Source organism: Astatotilapia calliptera, chromosome 10, assembly GCF_964374335.1.
Source record: "Astatotilapia calliptera chromosome 10, fAstCal68.1, whole genome shotgun sequence".
In the NCBI taxonomy this organism is placed as follows: Eukaryota; Metazoa; Chordata; class Actinopteri; order Cichliformes; family Cichlidae; genus Astatotilapia; species Astatotilapia calliptera.
This window is the reverse complement of record NC_137431.1, coordinates 6,776,877-6,794,376: the sequence shown is the minus strand read 5'-3', so window position 1 is coordinate 6,794,376 and position 17,500 is coordinate 6,776,877. Positions and strand designations below refer to the sequence as shown.

The 17,500-nt window shown below is 41.0% G+C and overlaps 2 protein-coding genes across 8 annotated transcripts in view; one reads left to right on the top strand and one right to left on the bottom strand.

Moving 5' to 3' along the window:
* Positions 1–17,500, bottom strand: part of LOC113030100 (RAC-beta serine/threonine-protein kinase-like) — a 48,327-nt gene that overhangs the window by 10,810 nt on the left and 20,017 nt on the right. For 6 of the 7 annotated variants that reach the window (XM_026181218.2, XM_026181219.2, XM_026181220.2 and 3 more), the window contains exons 8-9: positions 13,312–13,380; positions 13,048–13,170 (exon numbers count right to left, since the gene is read on the bottom strand). The exons of the other annotated variant lie outside the window; for it this stretch is intronic. In XM_026181218.2, coding sequence (XP_026037003.1) covers positions 13,048–13,170; positions 13,312–13,380 — 192 coding nt within the window. The remainder of the gene's footprint in view (positions 1–13,047; positions 13,171–13,311; positions 13,381–17,500) is intronic. 7 annotated transcript variants of the gene reach the window in all.
* Positions 3,013–4,586, top strand: LOC145431527 (uncharacterized). Its single transcript, XM_080307430.1, has 5 exons — positions 3,013–3,305; positions 3,403–3,514; positions 3,830–3,918; positions 4,034–4,206; positions 4,370–4,586. Exons 2-5 carry the CDS (start codon positions 3,459–3,461, stop codon positions 4,397–4,399), a joined length of 348 nt encoding a protein of 115 aa, XP_080163556.1. The 5' UTR covers positions 3,013–3,305; positions 3,403–3,458; the 3' UTR covers positions 4,400–4,586.

Genomic DNA, 17,500 nt, shown 5'->3' with positions numbered 1-17,500 from the left:
GTACGTGTTGATGGCCCGAATCTTGTTCTTACCATTCAGCTGACTCCTCAGGACTTGCCTGACCCTCTGCAGGTACTTGGTGGTTGCAGCTTTTCTAGCGGCCTCTTCATGGTTCCCATTCGCCTGCGGGATCCCCAGGTACTTGTAACTGTCCTCTATGTCTGCAATGTTGCCTTCTGGTAGTTCAATCCCCTCAGTTCTGACTACCTTCCCTCTCTTTGTTACCATCCGACTACACTTCTCCAGTCCGAACGACATTCCAATGTCATTGCTGTATAGCCTGGTAGTGTGGATCAGTGAATCGATTTCTCGTTCACTCTTGGCATACAGCTTGATGTCATCCATGTACAGGAGGTGGCTGACAACTGCTCTGTTCCGTAGTCGGTATCCGTAGCCAGTCTTGTCAATTATCTCACTGAGGGGGTTCAGGCCTATGCAGAACAGCAGTGGGGACAGAGCATCTCCTTGGTAGATCTCACACTTGATGGTGACTTGTGCTATGGGCTTGGAGTTGGCCTCTAGTGTTGTACGCCACATCCCCATCGAGTTCCTGATGAAGGCTCTTAGGGTCCCATTGATCTTGTACAATTCTAGGCATTCCAGTATCCAGCTGTGGGGCATTGAGTCATAGGCCTTCTTGTAATCAATCCAGGCCGTGCACAGGTTGGTCAGTCTGGTCTTGCAGTCTCGGCTGACTGTTCTGTCTACCGGTAGCTGGTGTTTTGCGCCTCTGGTATTCTTGCCAATTCCTTTCTGTGTCCCGCTCATGTATTGACCCATGTGCCTGTTCATCTTAGCCGATATGATGCCTGACAGGAGCTTCCATGTAGTACTGAGACAGGTTATTGGTCGGTAGTTGGAGGGGACCGGTCCCTTCTTGGGGTCCTTGGGGATCAGGACTGTCCGACCTTCGGTTAGCCATTCCGGGTGTCTCTCGTTAACTAGCAGCTGGTTCATTTGTGCTGCCAGAGGTTCGTGGAGTGCAGTCAGCTTCTTTAGCCAGTAGGCGTGAACCATGTCGGGCCCTGGTGCTGTCCAACTCTTCATACTGGAGACCCTTTCTTGGATATCTGCCACTGTGATGGTTACTGGACCATGTTCAGGGAGGTCGCTGTGGTCTGCCCTCAGATCCACTAGCCACTGAGCATTGCCGTTATGGGTTGCATCCTTCTCCCATATGCTCTTCCAGTATTGTTCTGCCTCCAGCCTTGGTGGTGCTGTTCTCTTATTATTATTGTTCCCTTGCCACTGAGAGTACACCTTTGCTGGTTCTGTGGAGAACAGCTGGTTTATTCTCCTGCCTTCTATCTCTCTGGTGTACCTCCTCAAGCGGCTGGCCAAGGCTGTGAGTCTTTGCTTGGCCAAGGCCTCAGGTATGGACAGCTTGCTGTATTTCTTATGCACCTTCTTTGTCGCACCTTTCTGCAACTCCGTTAGTGTGCTAACCTCCCTTCGTGCTACTTTGATCTTGCCCTCTAGCCTCCTCCTCCATGGAGGGTACTGCCCCTTGTGGCTGTTCAACTTGTAGCCAAGCATCTCACTGATCACTGCTGCCATATTGTAGATCAGCTTGTTAGTGTCGGTAGTCGTGGTTGTAGGTATTGTCCGTAGTGCTGCATTAACATCATCTAGCAGACCTTCTGAGGGTACTTCACGTAATCTTGGTAACCGGCTACGGGGAATCCAGGTTTCAAGCTTGGCCATGATCCTATTTTTCAGGTCAGTTCCTCTCGCACTCAACGATCCTTCTCCTATCGCACTTGGGGCTATGTACCCAATCTCGGGTGGGGGTGATGATATCTCCCCCCTGACCTGGCGTCCTGACCCAGATAGCAAGGAGACATTGAACAGATGTTGATTTTCCATCTGAACCATCAGAATCGTCAGGATTGAAATGTCAACACAAAACCAATGTTGAAACAACATTGAAATACTGATGAAACCTGACACTGACATTGAAATAACATTGATTCACTGTTGTTCTGTCATCGTTGATTGTTGATCTATTTATAGTTGACAAGGTGACAACAATCACGTTGAAAAACCATCGATTTATGGTTGAGCGGGAAATTAAAGCTGCTACCACTTGGACTATTCCGCAGCACCCCTATCACATTGGTACATCCCTCCAGGTAACCATTGTCTTGTACAGTAGAGCGGGACATTAGATTTACTCTCAGCGGAATTGACCGGAGAAGGCATCAGTTCATGCACTGCACTGGCCTGCACCATGATTAGTATAAGGTAAGAATGAATGACTTTTGTTCTATTCGTTATTTCCACGGTTGCATTTGAATAACAGTAAAAAAAAAAAAAAAAAAAAAAACTTGTTAATGTAAAGTTTCGGATAAAATGTGGGAGCCCGAAATTGTGTCTACTTTCATCTTACAATCCGGCAACAAATAAATTGCACTGCAAACAAAGTCTATCAACAAAGAAAACATTTTCGTTTCATACTTTTCTGTTATATTCCCTTACAAAGCTAGCTTTAACGCTTCGAGGGTTCCTTTGTTCTTGCCGTCGCCTCGGCGCTTGACCCAGACTTTCGCTCTGTAGTTGCTTTTTAGCATAGTACTACAAAAAATTGTAAATCTGTGATATATGATTGATAAACGTAAAGGTAACTGTATAAATGTGTTCAATGACTTTGTTACTTTTAATGATTGGTGAGCACCCGCTTCGATTCGCACTCAATTCAAACTTTACACTGCACGCTCACCTAACTTGCGTTTGCACCTTTTGTCCACACGTAAACTGCGTTTAGCATTTACGTGTGGACGAGGAAGACGGAGAAAACGCAGCGTCAAAGGTGTGCGCCTATTTTGACGCCACACTGTGCGCCAAGTTTTTGTCTCGGTGCCATGAATTCCTACAATGGCAGACTTAGACAAAATACTGTTAATTTTATTATCTTCAGTGTTTAAATGCTTACATATACGGGTTTGCTTGTAATTGTTGCCTATATACATTTTAAGCTATTATTTATTATTTAGTTCAATCAATATATCAAGTTTTGTAGTGACTATGAAATATATTGTAATTATCTGTTTCCTGTTTATCCTAGACAGGGCAAAAAAGGACTCCAAATTTTAAAAAAAAGATAAAAATGAAAGACTGGTGCATTGTGCAGTTTAGCACTGGTGGTACAGAAATAGTCCCTAGATCATGGATAAATGGGGAGAAATTGTCATGGCCTCCATATCCTCCGTGAGACACATTCAGGATGCACGACGCAGTAAAGAGGAGAGTTCATCCTGGTGCAACATGACTCACCTATGCACCAGTCCGACTTCTAATAAGCCATGGTGGGTATCATCTGGATTGGTATTGAATAAATGTAACAATAACAAGTTTTTCGTGTCCTAATTTATGTCTGGCCATACATTGTGTTTGTACTTCCAGACACATTTCACGAAGCAGAACGCAGTCTTCAGAAATATCTAAGTGAACACTGTGATATGTCTGACCTTCAGTCCGAAGCTGAAACTCAGACCAGTCATAAAAGAAAGCACAAGTAAAACTTTTTTTATTTCACAAACATATCTTTGATTGCTAAGAATTTATGATCTTGTCTTTTATACATATCTGTGGTGCTTGCATACTGCAATATCACCACATAATATAGTCCAAAAAGTGGAAGCTTGTAAACTTTTTATAAATGCAAAGCCGTGTACACTTGTGCACTTCAAAAATTCCTTGTATACTGTACCTTCTTGCACATCTCAGTTTCCTGTGTGTGTTGTTATAAATCAAACTGTAACTTTAGGAAAAAATATTCCAAAAGCACATTTGTAATTACTTATGACCGTTTTCAACTTTTTTTCTTTAGACCAAATCCCCTGTACACATATAGTGACTCAGAGGATGAGCAGCCCACAAAAAAATGGTTTCCCCAGGCCCCTCGAGTGAAAATACCAGGTAATAAAATACTGTCTAGTGTCTTTGTACATATCTGTGTGTGACACAAGGAAACTTTTGATAAGTTGTCTGTATTCTTAAATACTTAAAAAAAAAAATTATCTTTTTCTGTCAGACCTGACGAGAGCTGTTAACGAACTCCGTGAGGAGGTCAGAGCCATCCGCAATACCGGCTGCAATGAATCGGTAGATGCTGGGGTACTGCCTCTGGATTTGCCCTTGCACAACATTGAGGAGCTAAACAATGCAGAGCCAGCTCTTCAATCACAAGAGGCAAATAAGGCAATGGTAAGTATATAAAGGTTATGTACACTTTGTAACTATAAAGTGTAATAGCTGTCAGATGTGATTTAAATACATAACAACGGCCTGTTGATTAAACACACAAGCACTTGCATACACATTTAAGACATGAGACACGCTAATTCCATCTCTTAAAATGTGTCTATAGGTGAGACGCTTTGCCTTGATTGGAGCCTGACGCAGCAGTTAGGGGCAAACTCTATGTCCGAGTTTGTCTTTGCACAAGCAGTGCAGAAATGGCTCCGATACGCCCCAGATCATTTGGGTGGTGCAGGACGCACATCATGCAAAAAATTACAAACTTCTGTGAATCATATAAACGTAAATAGGAAACTGTCTTTTAATAAAGTATTTAGCAAACGAAACATGCCTATTGACCTTTTTTTGTTTATTTTTTTTCTCTGTTACATCACATGCAATGCTTTCTTATTTTAGGATATTAATATTGACATGATACATTGTGAGACATTTGGGTTTTTTTTATAAAGGGTGTCCAATTTAAGGAATAAGTACAATTATGTGTTTAGGTGGTTGAAGTATTGATGGAAACATGCAGTAGTTTAGTATTGGTTAAAATACCTATAAAGAAAGGTAGATTTCCAGTCATGATTTAACTGTTGTTTTAATAAAAAGCAACTGTGCGAAAGAGGTGGAAAATCAACACCATAGCTCAACAGTGTTTCAATATCAGAATCTGACATTGTTTCAATGTCAACAGTATTAGAAAATATAACGTTGAATCAACGTCAGGTTTCAACATTGATTCAACATCAAAACCTGACGTTGTTTCAACGTTAAAAAAGGGTGCAAGAGTGACGTCAGGTCAACATCACACTTCAACGTTGATTCAATGACACAGCCTGATATTGACTCAACATTGTTTCAATGTTTCCTTGCTATCTGGGGACTCCTCCTTGCCGTAGAATTTGTGTTGTACCTCGTCCATCTCTAGCTGTGAGAGCAGTCCCTTCTTTCAAATGTTGGAACACTGAGCTACTAGTTGTTTCGCCGTCATTGTGGATGTTGGGTATCGAAGAATCCATAGGTCCCTCATCCTATTCATGTAGCCCCTGCCGCCGGGGTTACTTGCGTAGTAGCATTCCAACAACGCCCTGTTTTCGTCTCTTGCCCACCGATGCCTTCTTGTTCCAGTAGCCCACTTTTCGTCAGGGTGCCCTGGTTCCTCAACACCTGACGCGGACCTTGTTGATCCGGGCGACGTCCGAGCCGGCATGTCTTCATATTTATTTGTCTCGCTCATGTCTGCGGTAGGCTTGCTTAGCTTTTTCAATAGCTGCAAAGTCCTGAAAGCGTTTGTTAAATTCTCCAGAAAGAGACACGATAGCTGTTGCACACCTCTTCATTTGGACATTAATATCCACTGGGAAACTGTCAATAACCTCTTTCAAAGTTGGGAAGTGTGTGGTACAGGGCTCTGTTAGGGACAAGTGTCTTTGAAAAAGTTGCAGTTTGGTTCCAAAGGCCTTGATGTAAGCGTATAGTTGGCTCACCACTGCGTCTTTTCCTTGAAGATTAACATTCAGCGCATTCAGATGCTTCGTAATGTCAACCAAAAAAGCCAGATTTGCCAGACATACAGGATCAGACATTTCTTCCATTGGTTGTCCCTTTTCATCTAAAAACTGTCTGATTTCCTCTCTGAGAGAGAATAATCGCTGTAGTGCAGACCCCCGACTTAGCCACCTCACATCATTGTAATAAGTTACGTCACCATATTCAGCCTGGATGTCATGCAGAAACTGCTGAAACTGTCGGTGGTACAGAGCTTTAGAGCGAATACAGTTGATTGTCTTTGCTACTGGTTTCATAACATCATCAAATTTGAGATGTTTCGCACAGAGAGCCTGCTGATGAATGATACAGTGAAGTTTAACAGCGTTACCTGCTTCTTCGCTGACTTTATTGCAGATCAGTGTGGACAATCCGCTTCGCTCACCAGCCATGGCAGGTGCACCATCAGTAATGATCCTAGAAACTTTACTCCATGGTAGCTTCATATCATCAACAGCTTCACAAACAGAAATGAATAAATCCATTCCTCTGGTTTGACCCTTAAGGCTTTTGAGATCCAGCAGCTCCTCTGTCACGTTCATCTTGTTGTCGACTCCTCGTAAAAAAAATCTGTAGTTGCGTGGTGTCAGATGCATCGGTGCTTTCATCGCAGGCTAATGAGAAATAATCAAAATCCACTCCTCTGTCCCGCAGCTGTCTGTGAATGTCTGACGATATATCCTCAACTCTTCATGCCACAACACTCAGAAATTCTTGCTTCTTCTCGGGGCAAATGTTCTCCACCATTTTCATGACACAGTCTTTGATAAACGTACCTTCAGTGGAAGGTTTGCCATGTTTAGCTATTAACATAGCCACTTCGTAGCTGGCTTTCGTGATATTTTCATGTGTCTCACAGGCCCGCATGAAAAATCGCTGTTGCGAAGCTAGAGCAGCTTGGAGTTGCTTCACATTTTCAGCGCGCTCACTCCCTGTTAGCTTGTTAAATGTTGCAGCATGTTTAGTCTCGTAGTGTCTCCTGATGTTAAAATCCTTGAACAAGGCAATAGTCTCTTTACAAATCAGGCAAACACAATTGCCTCGAATTTCAGTAAAATTCCCACCGCTCCTGAAAGCGGCGGCCCTCACCATCAACCTTTCTCCTTTTTTGTACAGTCGCCATGGCAGAAATGAGCAGAGAAGGGCGGGCTTGCAGCACAGGTGCAAGTAGCAAAAAAAATGTGCTGCCACCATGTGCTGAAAAAAGGAATTACACCTTTAAAGTCATGATTTATTTATTCAGACTTAGAAAGTGAGCCATAAATTATACATAATTAGACTGAAGCTGTGGGCCACTTGAAATCTGTCGGACTTTGGACATGCCTGACGTAAAAACTCCAAAACACGTACAAAACACAACAGAAGTGCTCCAGGATGCTAGGCGCAGTGTTGAGCTTTTGTTACCTAGTGGCTACACAAGCCAGCAAGTACCACTGACTGGATTTGGTGTGTGGTAGTAACAGGTAAATGAACTTTTTTTTTAAATTATTTGAATATATGAGTGCTTGTGTATAAATACACAAACCATACACATACTGTATGCTTTCAATTGTGTAATTTAAGTGATCTAGGTAGCTCTGTTTTGGAAGTTCAGTTAATGCTAGAAATGTGTTTTGGAGTTTGTATGTGCTTTGGAATTTGTACATGCTTTTTGGATTTTGTACGTGCTTTGTCTCTAGGGGCCACTGCATATATTTATATATAAAATATATATAAATAAAACCAACTTTTTTTTTTTACATTAGTAATTCCTTTTGAGCATAATTTTATATTATTGTTAATAATAAATAAATTAAAGCAACAAAACAACCTGAAGAGTCGGTTCGGAGCCGAAGAGCCGGCTCTTTTTAGTGAGTCGAGCCGAAAGAGCCGGTTCTCTAAAAAGAGCCGGAAATCCCATCACTAGTGTGTGTGTGTGGTGTCGAGCCAGACTCCAATAGACCTTTAATATGCTGTGGTATGCCATCATGTGATACGCTGCAGCCTGCATGCCAAATATCTTTGGGCAAGATACTAACCCCATGTTGCTCTCCAATGCATCTATTGGAGTATGACTGCATGTGAATGTTAAATACAAAGCACTCAGAAACAGCGTAGAAAAAAGTGCTTGTATGAATGGGTGCGCTGCTTTTTTGCATGTAAAGCACTTTGAGTGCTCAGATAATGTAGAAAAGCGCTATATAAGAACCAGTCCATTTACCATTTACCAATATCCAACTTTCTGATAAGTAGATGACCTGCTAACCTGTAGCTAACCTGTAGCTTGTCTGTTTCTCAGAATCCCCAGCTTTCTTATAAGCCATCTACTGACCGGCATCGACACTATCATCGTGATTTATTGCCAAGTACTTAGCTGCTTGCCCACTGTCCTGTTCCCACCACCTTCCAAGCTCCAGTCCCTGTACTCTTTTAATCCCTGCTGTTTTATCTACTCAGCTTGCACTGTCCTGCTCCTTAAATTCACCTGCTGCCCTTCATTTATCTCCAGTGACTTCCTTTTTAAAAAAAAGACAAACTTAATTGAAAAACCTATTCCTCTGGTGTAATTCAGCCTGCTTGTTGCTTCGTCTTGTAATTGGAAGGTTGCCGGTTCAATCGCCGGTTCGGACAGTCTCGGTCGTTGTGTCCTTGGGCAAGACACTTCACCCGTTGCCTAGTGGTGGTAGTCAGAGGGCCCGGTGGCGCCAGTGTCTGGCAGCTTCGCCTCTCACAGTGCGCCCAAGGGCAGCTGTGGCTACAATGTAGCTTGTCATCACCAGTGTGTGGATGTGTGTGTGAATAGGTGGATGACTGAATGTAGTGTAAAGCGCTTTGGGGTCCTTAGGGACTAAGTAAAGCGCTATACAAATACAGGCCATTTACCATAACGTAACAAGTTATATTATGGTTTCTGTGTTAATGTCCTGTGACTGAAGAAAAAAAAATCCCATCGACGCAGATTATTTGTCTGCTGATATTTAGACAAATAATAGAATATAATGAATAACAAATTGAACAAAAAGAATAAAATACTATTGACAGTCAAAGTTTACTTTAAAAAAAAATTATATTAATAAAAAGCAAGTCGACTTCTAATGAGAAGTTAACATCTGTCAGTTATGTTCTTAAAGCTTTTATCTGTTGAATTCAGAAATGTATTATACAAGTGTTAGTATGAATGTTTAATGGTTCATAGACTGACTAGTATGATGTCATTTTACTGATGAGGACAACTGCGACAGGAGAACCCAATAATAGAGACCTACTGTAAAGGCATCCCAGCCAATTTGCTTATCCTTTTGCATAATATAGAGGCAAAGAGGTTGCGCTTTTCACGTTTCTCAATTTTATGTCTCTCATCTCTACTGTATCTTGAGACTGAAACAATTAAGTCAGTTTGGCATCTTACAGGTTGTCTCATTTCCTAAAATGCATCTGGAGGGCAGAGGAGTCCCGTCAGCATCACTGTAATGATGTACACTTTTGTAAGTTTTATCTGCAATGCATAGAAGAGGAGCTACAAAAAGTTGCAAGTAATAAATAACACACAAATAATGAGATTTCTAAATTCAGCATTAATTTGTATTCTTAGTTATTTAAGATGATTAGGTATGTAGTCTAACTTTTTACCCTTCACCATTTGTAAGAGTGCCCAAAAAATGGATATGCTCATCTATCAGTAATCAGAAGACACAGCAGTGCTCTGGAAATTAGACAATAGACAGATGATGCAAATGTGCCACACACTTTTTTAAGTGACATCAATTTAACACGATGCAGTAAAGCTGTCTTATCACTACAGTGGCTGACTGGACTCCTCTCTCTCCTCATGTCTCTTCCTTAGAGGAAGGGGAGGGACTAAGACTGGAGGGACTAAGACTGCTTGGAGAGGAGGCGAGGAAAAGAACTGACAATAGCTCCTATTCCCCAGTCCATTACAACAAATACAAAAACAGCATACAGCCTTCCTGCAAACATCCACTCCATTGAAAGGGTGGACAGCAGCATGAAAGAGATACTGGGAAAACCCTTTAGCAATCAAACATATTTGCTGCATAACAATGACTTTGTATAGATTCCTTTTAGCTTAATATGCATGGATAAAACAGCTTAAAGATACTGTCATTTAAAGTGTAATGTTCTGATGTCCCCGAGTGACAGTCCTGTGGTTCAGAGAGAGGGCTCAAAGATGAAGTAAAAGTCATGATTTACTGGGACAAACTGAGTGAGAAACACTTCTGGCAGCCAAAATGCTCATTCATTCTTGTTAGAATAGAATAGAATTCAACTTTATTGTCATTGCACATGCAGAGGTACAGGGCAACGAAATGCAGTTTGCATCCATCCAGAAGTGCTTTAGTGATATAGATATATTACAATATATATTAGCAATAATATAGATATGTAAGTATATTACAGAAATGGGTCTATTATGGTATGTTATAATGTACACGGTATGAAGTATGTTGTGAATATTCTATAACTATAAGTATGTACTAGAGATGGACCGATCCGATATTACGTATCGGTATCGGTCCGATACTGACCTAAATTACTGGATCGGATATCGGAGAAAAATAAAAAATGTAATCCGATCCATTAAATATCACGAAAGCACCTCACAAAACTTGCAACACGCCGTAACTCGCCTCAGAACGTTAGCAGTCGGAGCAGTATGCGTCACGTGATAGAGCGGCTGTGGCATGCAGGACCTGTCGGTGGTCTGGATAGCATTTGGAGCTTCGCTAGCAACCTGGCATTTCATCTCCGACAAAGTTATCCCCGAGAGAAGTAAAGCACGTGTGTAAGTCCATCTCTGAATGTTTGTAAAGCATTCCCACGTTAAGCTTAACGAGCGACTGCCTCTCGCTCTCTGGCTGCTACTTCAATCGTGAAACTGCTTAAATGATCAGCTGATCGGCTTTTCTGTCGCGAGTCTGTCTCTCTTGTTTGTTTTTGGTCCACTTTGCACCAGAAAGAGGAAACCAGCGGCTGAACAACAGCAGCACGTTTAAGCTTGATAAGCTGTTGTTACAATTTATTTAATATTACTTTCTACACCAGGATCTTTTTCTACGTAGCTGACGGCTGGTAACTGTGCAGGGGCGGATCTAGCAAAGTTTAGCCAGGGGGGCCGATAGGGCATTAACTGGGAAAAGGGGGCACAAAGACATACTTTTCTTTCTTATTCTCATTTAAAATGTCGAGCTTTTAATAAATAATTATCTGACACCCAAAGTTTTAATTTGATGTAAAATGAATAGAAGTCAATTACTGTATATAGTGACTATTAAGTCTAATATATATACCCTAGTAAGCTATAGTACTTTTTACTTTGGGAAGGTACCATCTGTGCAGTCTGCAATTTTGTTGAAGAAAGATGTTGAATCTATTTAATATTTCTTGAAAAATAATTGATTTCTGTGCATTTTTTTTTTCACACTGCATCAAATTAAGGTTGATTACGTCGATTAAGCATCATGAGGTGGAGCGTGAGGGGTGGTTCCCTATTTTTTATTTATTTATTTTTGTTGTTGCTGGGAGTTGGAACCCTATTAGTTAGGTTGCTTAATATTTACGCTAAGTACTCTTTAAAATACCAGAACAGGGAGGATGGTGTAGGTCTAAGTTTATTAGATTGATCAGTATTGCTGAACTATGAAATATTTTTTTTGTATACAGGTATAACAGAATAGCTTTAGTGTAGTTGTTGTTTTAAACTTGAGTATGAACTTGCAGACTTGCAAAATGCAGCAAGATATTTTAAAAAACAGTTTTGTTGATTAAAAAACACTATATCGGATTCATATCGGTATCGGCAGATATCCAAATTTATGATATCGGTATCGGTATCGGACATAAAAAAGTGGTATCGTGCCATCTCTAGTATGTACAGGCTGTAGTGAGTACAAGCTATGTACAGGCTATGAACAGGATATAAATATGAAAAACTATACAGAATATGAAATAAATAACTTTACAGAAATCTGAGATATACAGTTATACAGAAATGGGAACTATGCAAGTTGTAAACAGTTGTAGGATTAAAAATTATCGTATGTACAGAATGATTATTTACACAGAGCTATACAGTAGTGCAGTTAAGATAAGTGAGATATGTGGATAATTCCTACAGAGGCTATATAAAGTGCTAGTGGTTGTGAGTGGTGGTTTAGTCCATGTTATTATTGTGTTTTTGAGGGTACAGTTGTCCATTGTGGGTGTGTGTATGTTCAGTCCATGTGTTAACGTGGGTCAGATGTCAGGAGGCAGAGTTCAGGAGTCTGACAGCTGTGGGGAAGAAGCTGTTCCGGTACCTGGTGGTCTTAGTCCGGAGGCTCCTGTAGCGCCTCCCAGAGGGCAGGAGGGTGAAGAGTCCATGTGATGGGTGACTGGGGTCTCTGATGATTTTCCCAGCCCTTTTCAGACACCGCTTCCTGTAGATGTCCTTTATGGCAGGAAGTGGTGCTCTGGCGATGCGCTGGGCAGTTTTCACGACCCTCTGCAACGCCTTCCGGTCTGAGGCAGAGCAGTTCCCGTACCAGACTGTTATACAGTTGGTCAGGATGCTCTCGATGGTGCAGCGTCAAGTTGTTCTTGACGCTGCCCCTCATAAGGATTGAGGATTTTTGTCCTTTGTGTTGATTTTGTCATTATTCACAGTGTTAATGTGCAAAAGCAAAGTTTTGAGGGAAACTTACAATTGTTCTGTTGTAGTGAATCCAGCATGGCATACAGAGGACAGTGAAAAATGAGACCTCTTGGTCTTCTGCTTTTGACTGGATGACCGCTCTGTCCGCCCTACCAACACCTCTTTAGCTACAAGTACGAGTTTTACAACACATTTACTGTAAGACGTGTTTCCAATGTCAAAGCGAGGAAATTCATGAATTTGTAACTCGAGAGGATGCAATTGAGCAGTTGTATTCACTAATTTGAGGTTGCAATCACAGAGCTTTGGTTGTAAGTTGTAAAAATATATGTAAAATTTAAATTCGAAATTTAAATTTTGGTTTTGCAAATATAAGTCTATTTGTGCATGTTTATTCTGTAACTAAATTTAACACACTTGTGAAAGCACAAAATAATAATGAAAATTTCAAAATACAAGTTAAATTTTTTTCTAAACACATTTTATTCTACAAGCTCTCAAATTTTGCAACATTTCCCTTGGTGTGTGATTATAAACAAATTAAGATTCAGTTTGTAGTATGATTGCAGTCATACTTGCACACGGGGCATTTATGAAATGATGGATTTGTGTGTCGTATTCACCTTCAAATCACGGTAAACAACGTCACGTGAATGGAGGTACTCAAGTGCTGATACAATCTCAGCACCATAGAAACGTGCCCGGTCTTCTGTGAAGACTCGTTCACGTGAGAGGTGGAAGAAGAGCTGAAGAAAACAGAGCAGAGAGAGTCAAGGACTTACCTGGTGTTACACAAGATCTGTCTACGTGTAAATGGTTAACTCTTGAACTGGGTGCATCCCATATGACTGATGAGTTGATTATGGATGTAGGATATGGGGTCTCACCTCGCCTCCATTAGCATATTCCATTACAAAACAGAGTCGATCGTGGGTTTGGAAGGCATATTTCAGTGTCTGTAAGAACGTTATCACAATGAAAATAAAATATCAGGTATACAGCGAAGAATCCCTATGTAACTACTAACCATCAGGAGAAAAACAAACAAACAAAGTAAATAGAAAGAGGCCTTTGATTGGGTTTAAGAATTTTTAAGATTCCTCAAAAATCAATTAAAAGACTCAATTTTCCCTTGCTTCTGATTTGAAGACTGCAACGTGAAGATACTGTAATGAGTTTAATAGCGTTTAAGAAATGACAACTAGTTTCGGGTCATAGTTTAGTAGGCTCATCCTATCTCAAAGCAGCTATCTTTTACAACATTTCCTGCTCGACCATCTCCAATTTGAGCAGTTTTAACATGTCAGACACTTAACTTTTGCTTCATCTAGTAAATTCTTGTCTAAATATACTTTGCTTATACAAACAAGCAGAAAGAAAATGATACACATACACACATATATACACACATATATATATACAGTGGGGCAAAAAAGTATTTAGTCAGCCACCGATTGTGCAAGTTCCCCCACTTAAAATGATGACAGAGGTCAGTAATTTGCACCAGAGGTACACTTCAACTGTGAGAGACAGAATGTGAAAAAAAAATCCATGAATCCACATGGTAGGATTTGTAAAGAATTTATTCGTAAATCAAGGTGGAAAATAAGTATTTGGTCAATAACAAAAATACAACTCAATACTTTGTAACATAACCTTTGTTGGCAATAACAGAGGTCAAACGTTTACTATAGGTCTTTACCAGGTTTGCACACACAGTAGCTGGTATTTTGGCCCATTCCTCCATGCAGATCTTCTCGAGAGCAGTGATGTTTTGGGGCTGTCGCCGAGCAACACGGACTTTCAACTCCCGCCACAGATTTTCTATGGGGTTGAGGTCTGGAGACTGGCTAGGCCACTCCAGGACTTTCAAATGCTTCTTACGGAGCCACTCCTTTGTTGCCCGGGCGGTGTGTTTTGGATCATGTTGGAAGACCCAGCCTCGTTTCATCTTCAAAGTTCTCACTGATGGAAGGAGGTTTTGGCTCAAAATCTCACGATACATGGCCCCATTCATTCTGTCCTTAACACGGATCAGTCGTCCTGTCCCCTTGGCAGAAAAACAGCCCCATAGCATGATGTTTCCACCCCCATGATTCACAGTAGGTATGGTGTTCTTGGGATGCAACTCAGTATTCTTCTTCCTCCAGACACGACGAGTTGAGTTTATACCAAAAAGTTCTACTTTGGTTTCATCTGACCACATGACATTCTCCCAATCCTCTGCTGTATCATCCATGTGCTCTCTGGCACACTTCAGACGGGCCTGGACATGCACTGGCTTCAGCAGCGGAACACGTCTGGCACTGCGGGATTTGATTCCCTGCCGTTGTAGTGTGTTACTGATGGTGACCTTTGTTACTTTGGTCCCAGCTCTCTGCAGGTCATTCACCAGGTCCCCCCGTGTGGTTCTGGGATCTTTGCTCACCGTTCTCATGATCATTTTGACCCCACGGGATGAGATCTTGCGTGGAGCCCCAGATAGAGGGAGATTATCAGTGGTCTTGTATGTCTTCCATTTTCTGATGATTGCTCCCATAGTTGATTTTTCCACACCAAGCTGCTTGCCTATTGTAGATTCACTCTTCCCAGTCTGGTGCAGGTCTACAATACTTTTCCTGGTGTCCTTCGAAAGCTCTTTGGTCTTGGCCATGGCGGAGTTTGGAGTCTGACTGTTTAAGGCTGTGGACAGGTGTCTTTTATACAGATGATGAGTTCAAACAGGTGCCATTCATACAGGTAACAAGTGGGGGACAGAAAAGCTTCTTACAGAAGACGTTACAGGTCTGTGAGAGCCAGAGATTTTCCTTGTTTGAGGTGACCAAATACTTACACTCAACAAAAATATAAACGCAACACCTTTGTTACTGCTCCCATTCCCCATGGGATGGAGGTAGAGACCTAAAATTCATTCCAGATACACAATATAACCATCCCTCCCAAACAGTGGTCACAAATCAGTCCAAATGTGTGGTAGTGGGCACATCTGCTATATTGAGATAATCCATCCCACCTCACAGGTGTGCCACATCAGGATGCTGATCTGACATCATGAGTAGTGCACAGGTGTACCTCAGACTGCCCACAACAAAAGGCCACCCTGGAATGTGCAGTTTTCTGCGCTATTGGGGGTCTGGGGACCCAGAACCGGTCAGTATCTGGTGTGACCACCATTTGCCTCATGCAGTGCAACACATCGTCGCATGGAGTCTATCAGATTGTCAATTGTGGCCTGTGGAATGTTGGTCCACTCCACTTCAATGGCTGTGCGAGGTTGTTGGATATTCGTGGGAACTGGTACACGCTGTCGTATACGCCGGTCAAGCACATCCCGAACATGCTCAATGGGTGACATGTCCGGTCAGCATGCTGGCCATGCAAGAACTGGGACATTCTCAGCTGCCATCTGCCCTGAACAATGTGAACCATGATTCATCCGTGAAGCGCACACCTCTCCAACGTGCCAGACGCCATCGAATGTGAGCATTTGCCCACACAAGTCTGTTACGGCGACGAGCTGGAGTCAGGTCAAGACCCCGATGAGGACGACGGGCATGCAGTTGAGCGTCCCTGAGACGGTTTCTGACAGTTTGTGCAGAAATTGTTTGGTTGTGCAAACCAATTGTTCCAGCAGCTGTCTGGGTGGCTGGTCTCAGACGATCTTGGAGGTGAACCTGCTGGATGTGGAGGTCCTGGGCTGGTGTGGTTACACGAGGTCTGCGGTTGTGAGGCCGGTTGGATGTGCTGCCATATTCTCTGAAACGCCTGTGGAGACGGCTTATGGTTGAGAAATGAACATTCAATGCACGGGCGACAGATCTGGTTGACATTGCTGCTGTCAGCATGCCAATTGCACGCTCCCTCATTGCTTGTGGCATCTGTGGCATTTTGCTGTGAGACAAAACTGCACATTCCAGGGTGGCCTTTTGTTGTGGGCAGTCTGAGGTACACCTGTGCACTACTCATGATGTCAGATCAGCATCCTGATGTGGCACACCTGTGAGGTGGGATGGATTATCTCAATATGGCAGATGTGCCCACTACCACACATTTGGACTGATTTGTGACCACTGTTTGGGAGGGATGGTTATATTGTGTATCTGGAATGAATTTTAGGTCTCTATGTCCATCCCATGGGGAATGGGAGCAGTAACAAGGGTGTTGCGTTTATATTTTTGTTGAGTGTATTTTCCACCCTGATTTAGGAAAAAATTCTTTACAAATCCTACCATGTGAATTCATGAATTCTTTTTTCACATTCTGTCTCTCACAGTTGAAGTGTACCTCTGGTGCAAATTACTGACCTCTGTCATCATTTTAAGTGGGGGAACTTGCACATCGGTGGCTGACTAAATACTTTTTTGCCCAACTGTATATACATACGTACATACGTATATATACACACATACGTACATACGTATATATACACACATACGTACATACGTATATATACATACGTACGTATATATATATATACATACGTACGTATATACGTATATATATATATACATACGTACGTATATACGTATATATACATACATATGTATATATATATATATATATATATACATACATATGTATATACATATGTATATGTATATATATATATATATATACATATATATATATACATATACATATATATATATATATATATATACATATATATATATATATATATATATATATATGTATATACATATGTATATACATACATACATATATACACATACATATATATACATATATGTATATACATACATATATATATATACATACATATATCCATACATATATCCATACATATATATATATACATACATATATACATACATATATATATATACATACATATATACATACATATATATATATACATACATATATACATACATATATATATACATATATATATATACATACATATATATATACATATATACATACATATATATATACATATATATATATACATACATATATATATACATATATGTATATATATACATATATGTATATATATACATATATGTATATACATACATATATATACATATACATATATACATATACATA

Coding starts and splice junctions, on each gene's coding strand:
- LOC145431527 (XM_080307430.1), top strand. CDS start 3,459: ATGTCTGACCTTCAGTCCGAAGCTGAAACTCAGACCAGTCATAAAAGA. Junction 3,515..3,829: donor AGTCATAAAAGAAAGCACAA/GTAAAACTTTTT, acceptor TTTTTTCTTTAG/ACCAAATCCCCTGTACACAT. Junction 3,919..4,033: donor CCCTCGAGTGAAAATACCAG/GTAATAAAATAC, acceptor TTTTTCTGTCAG/ACCTGACGAGAGCTGTTAAC.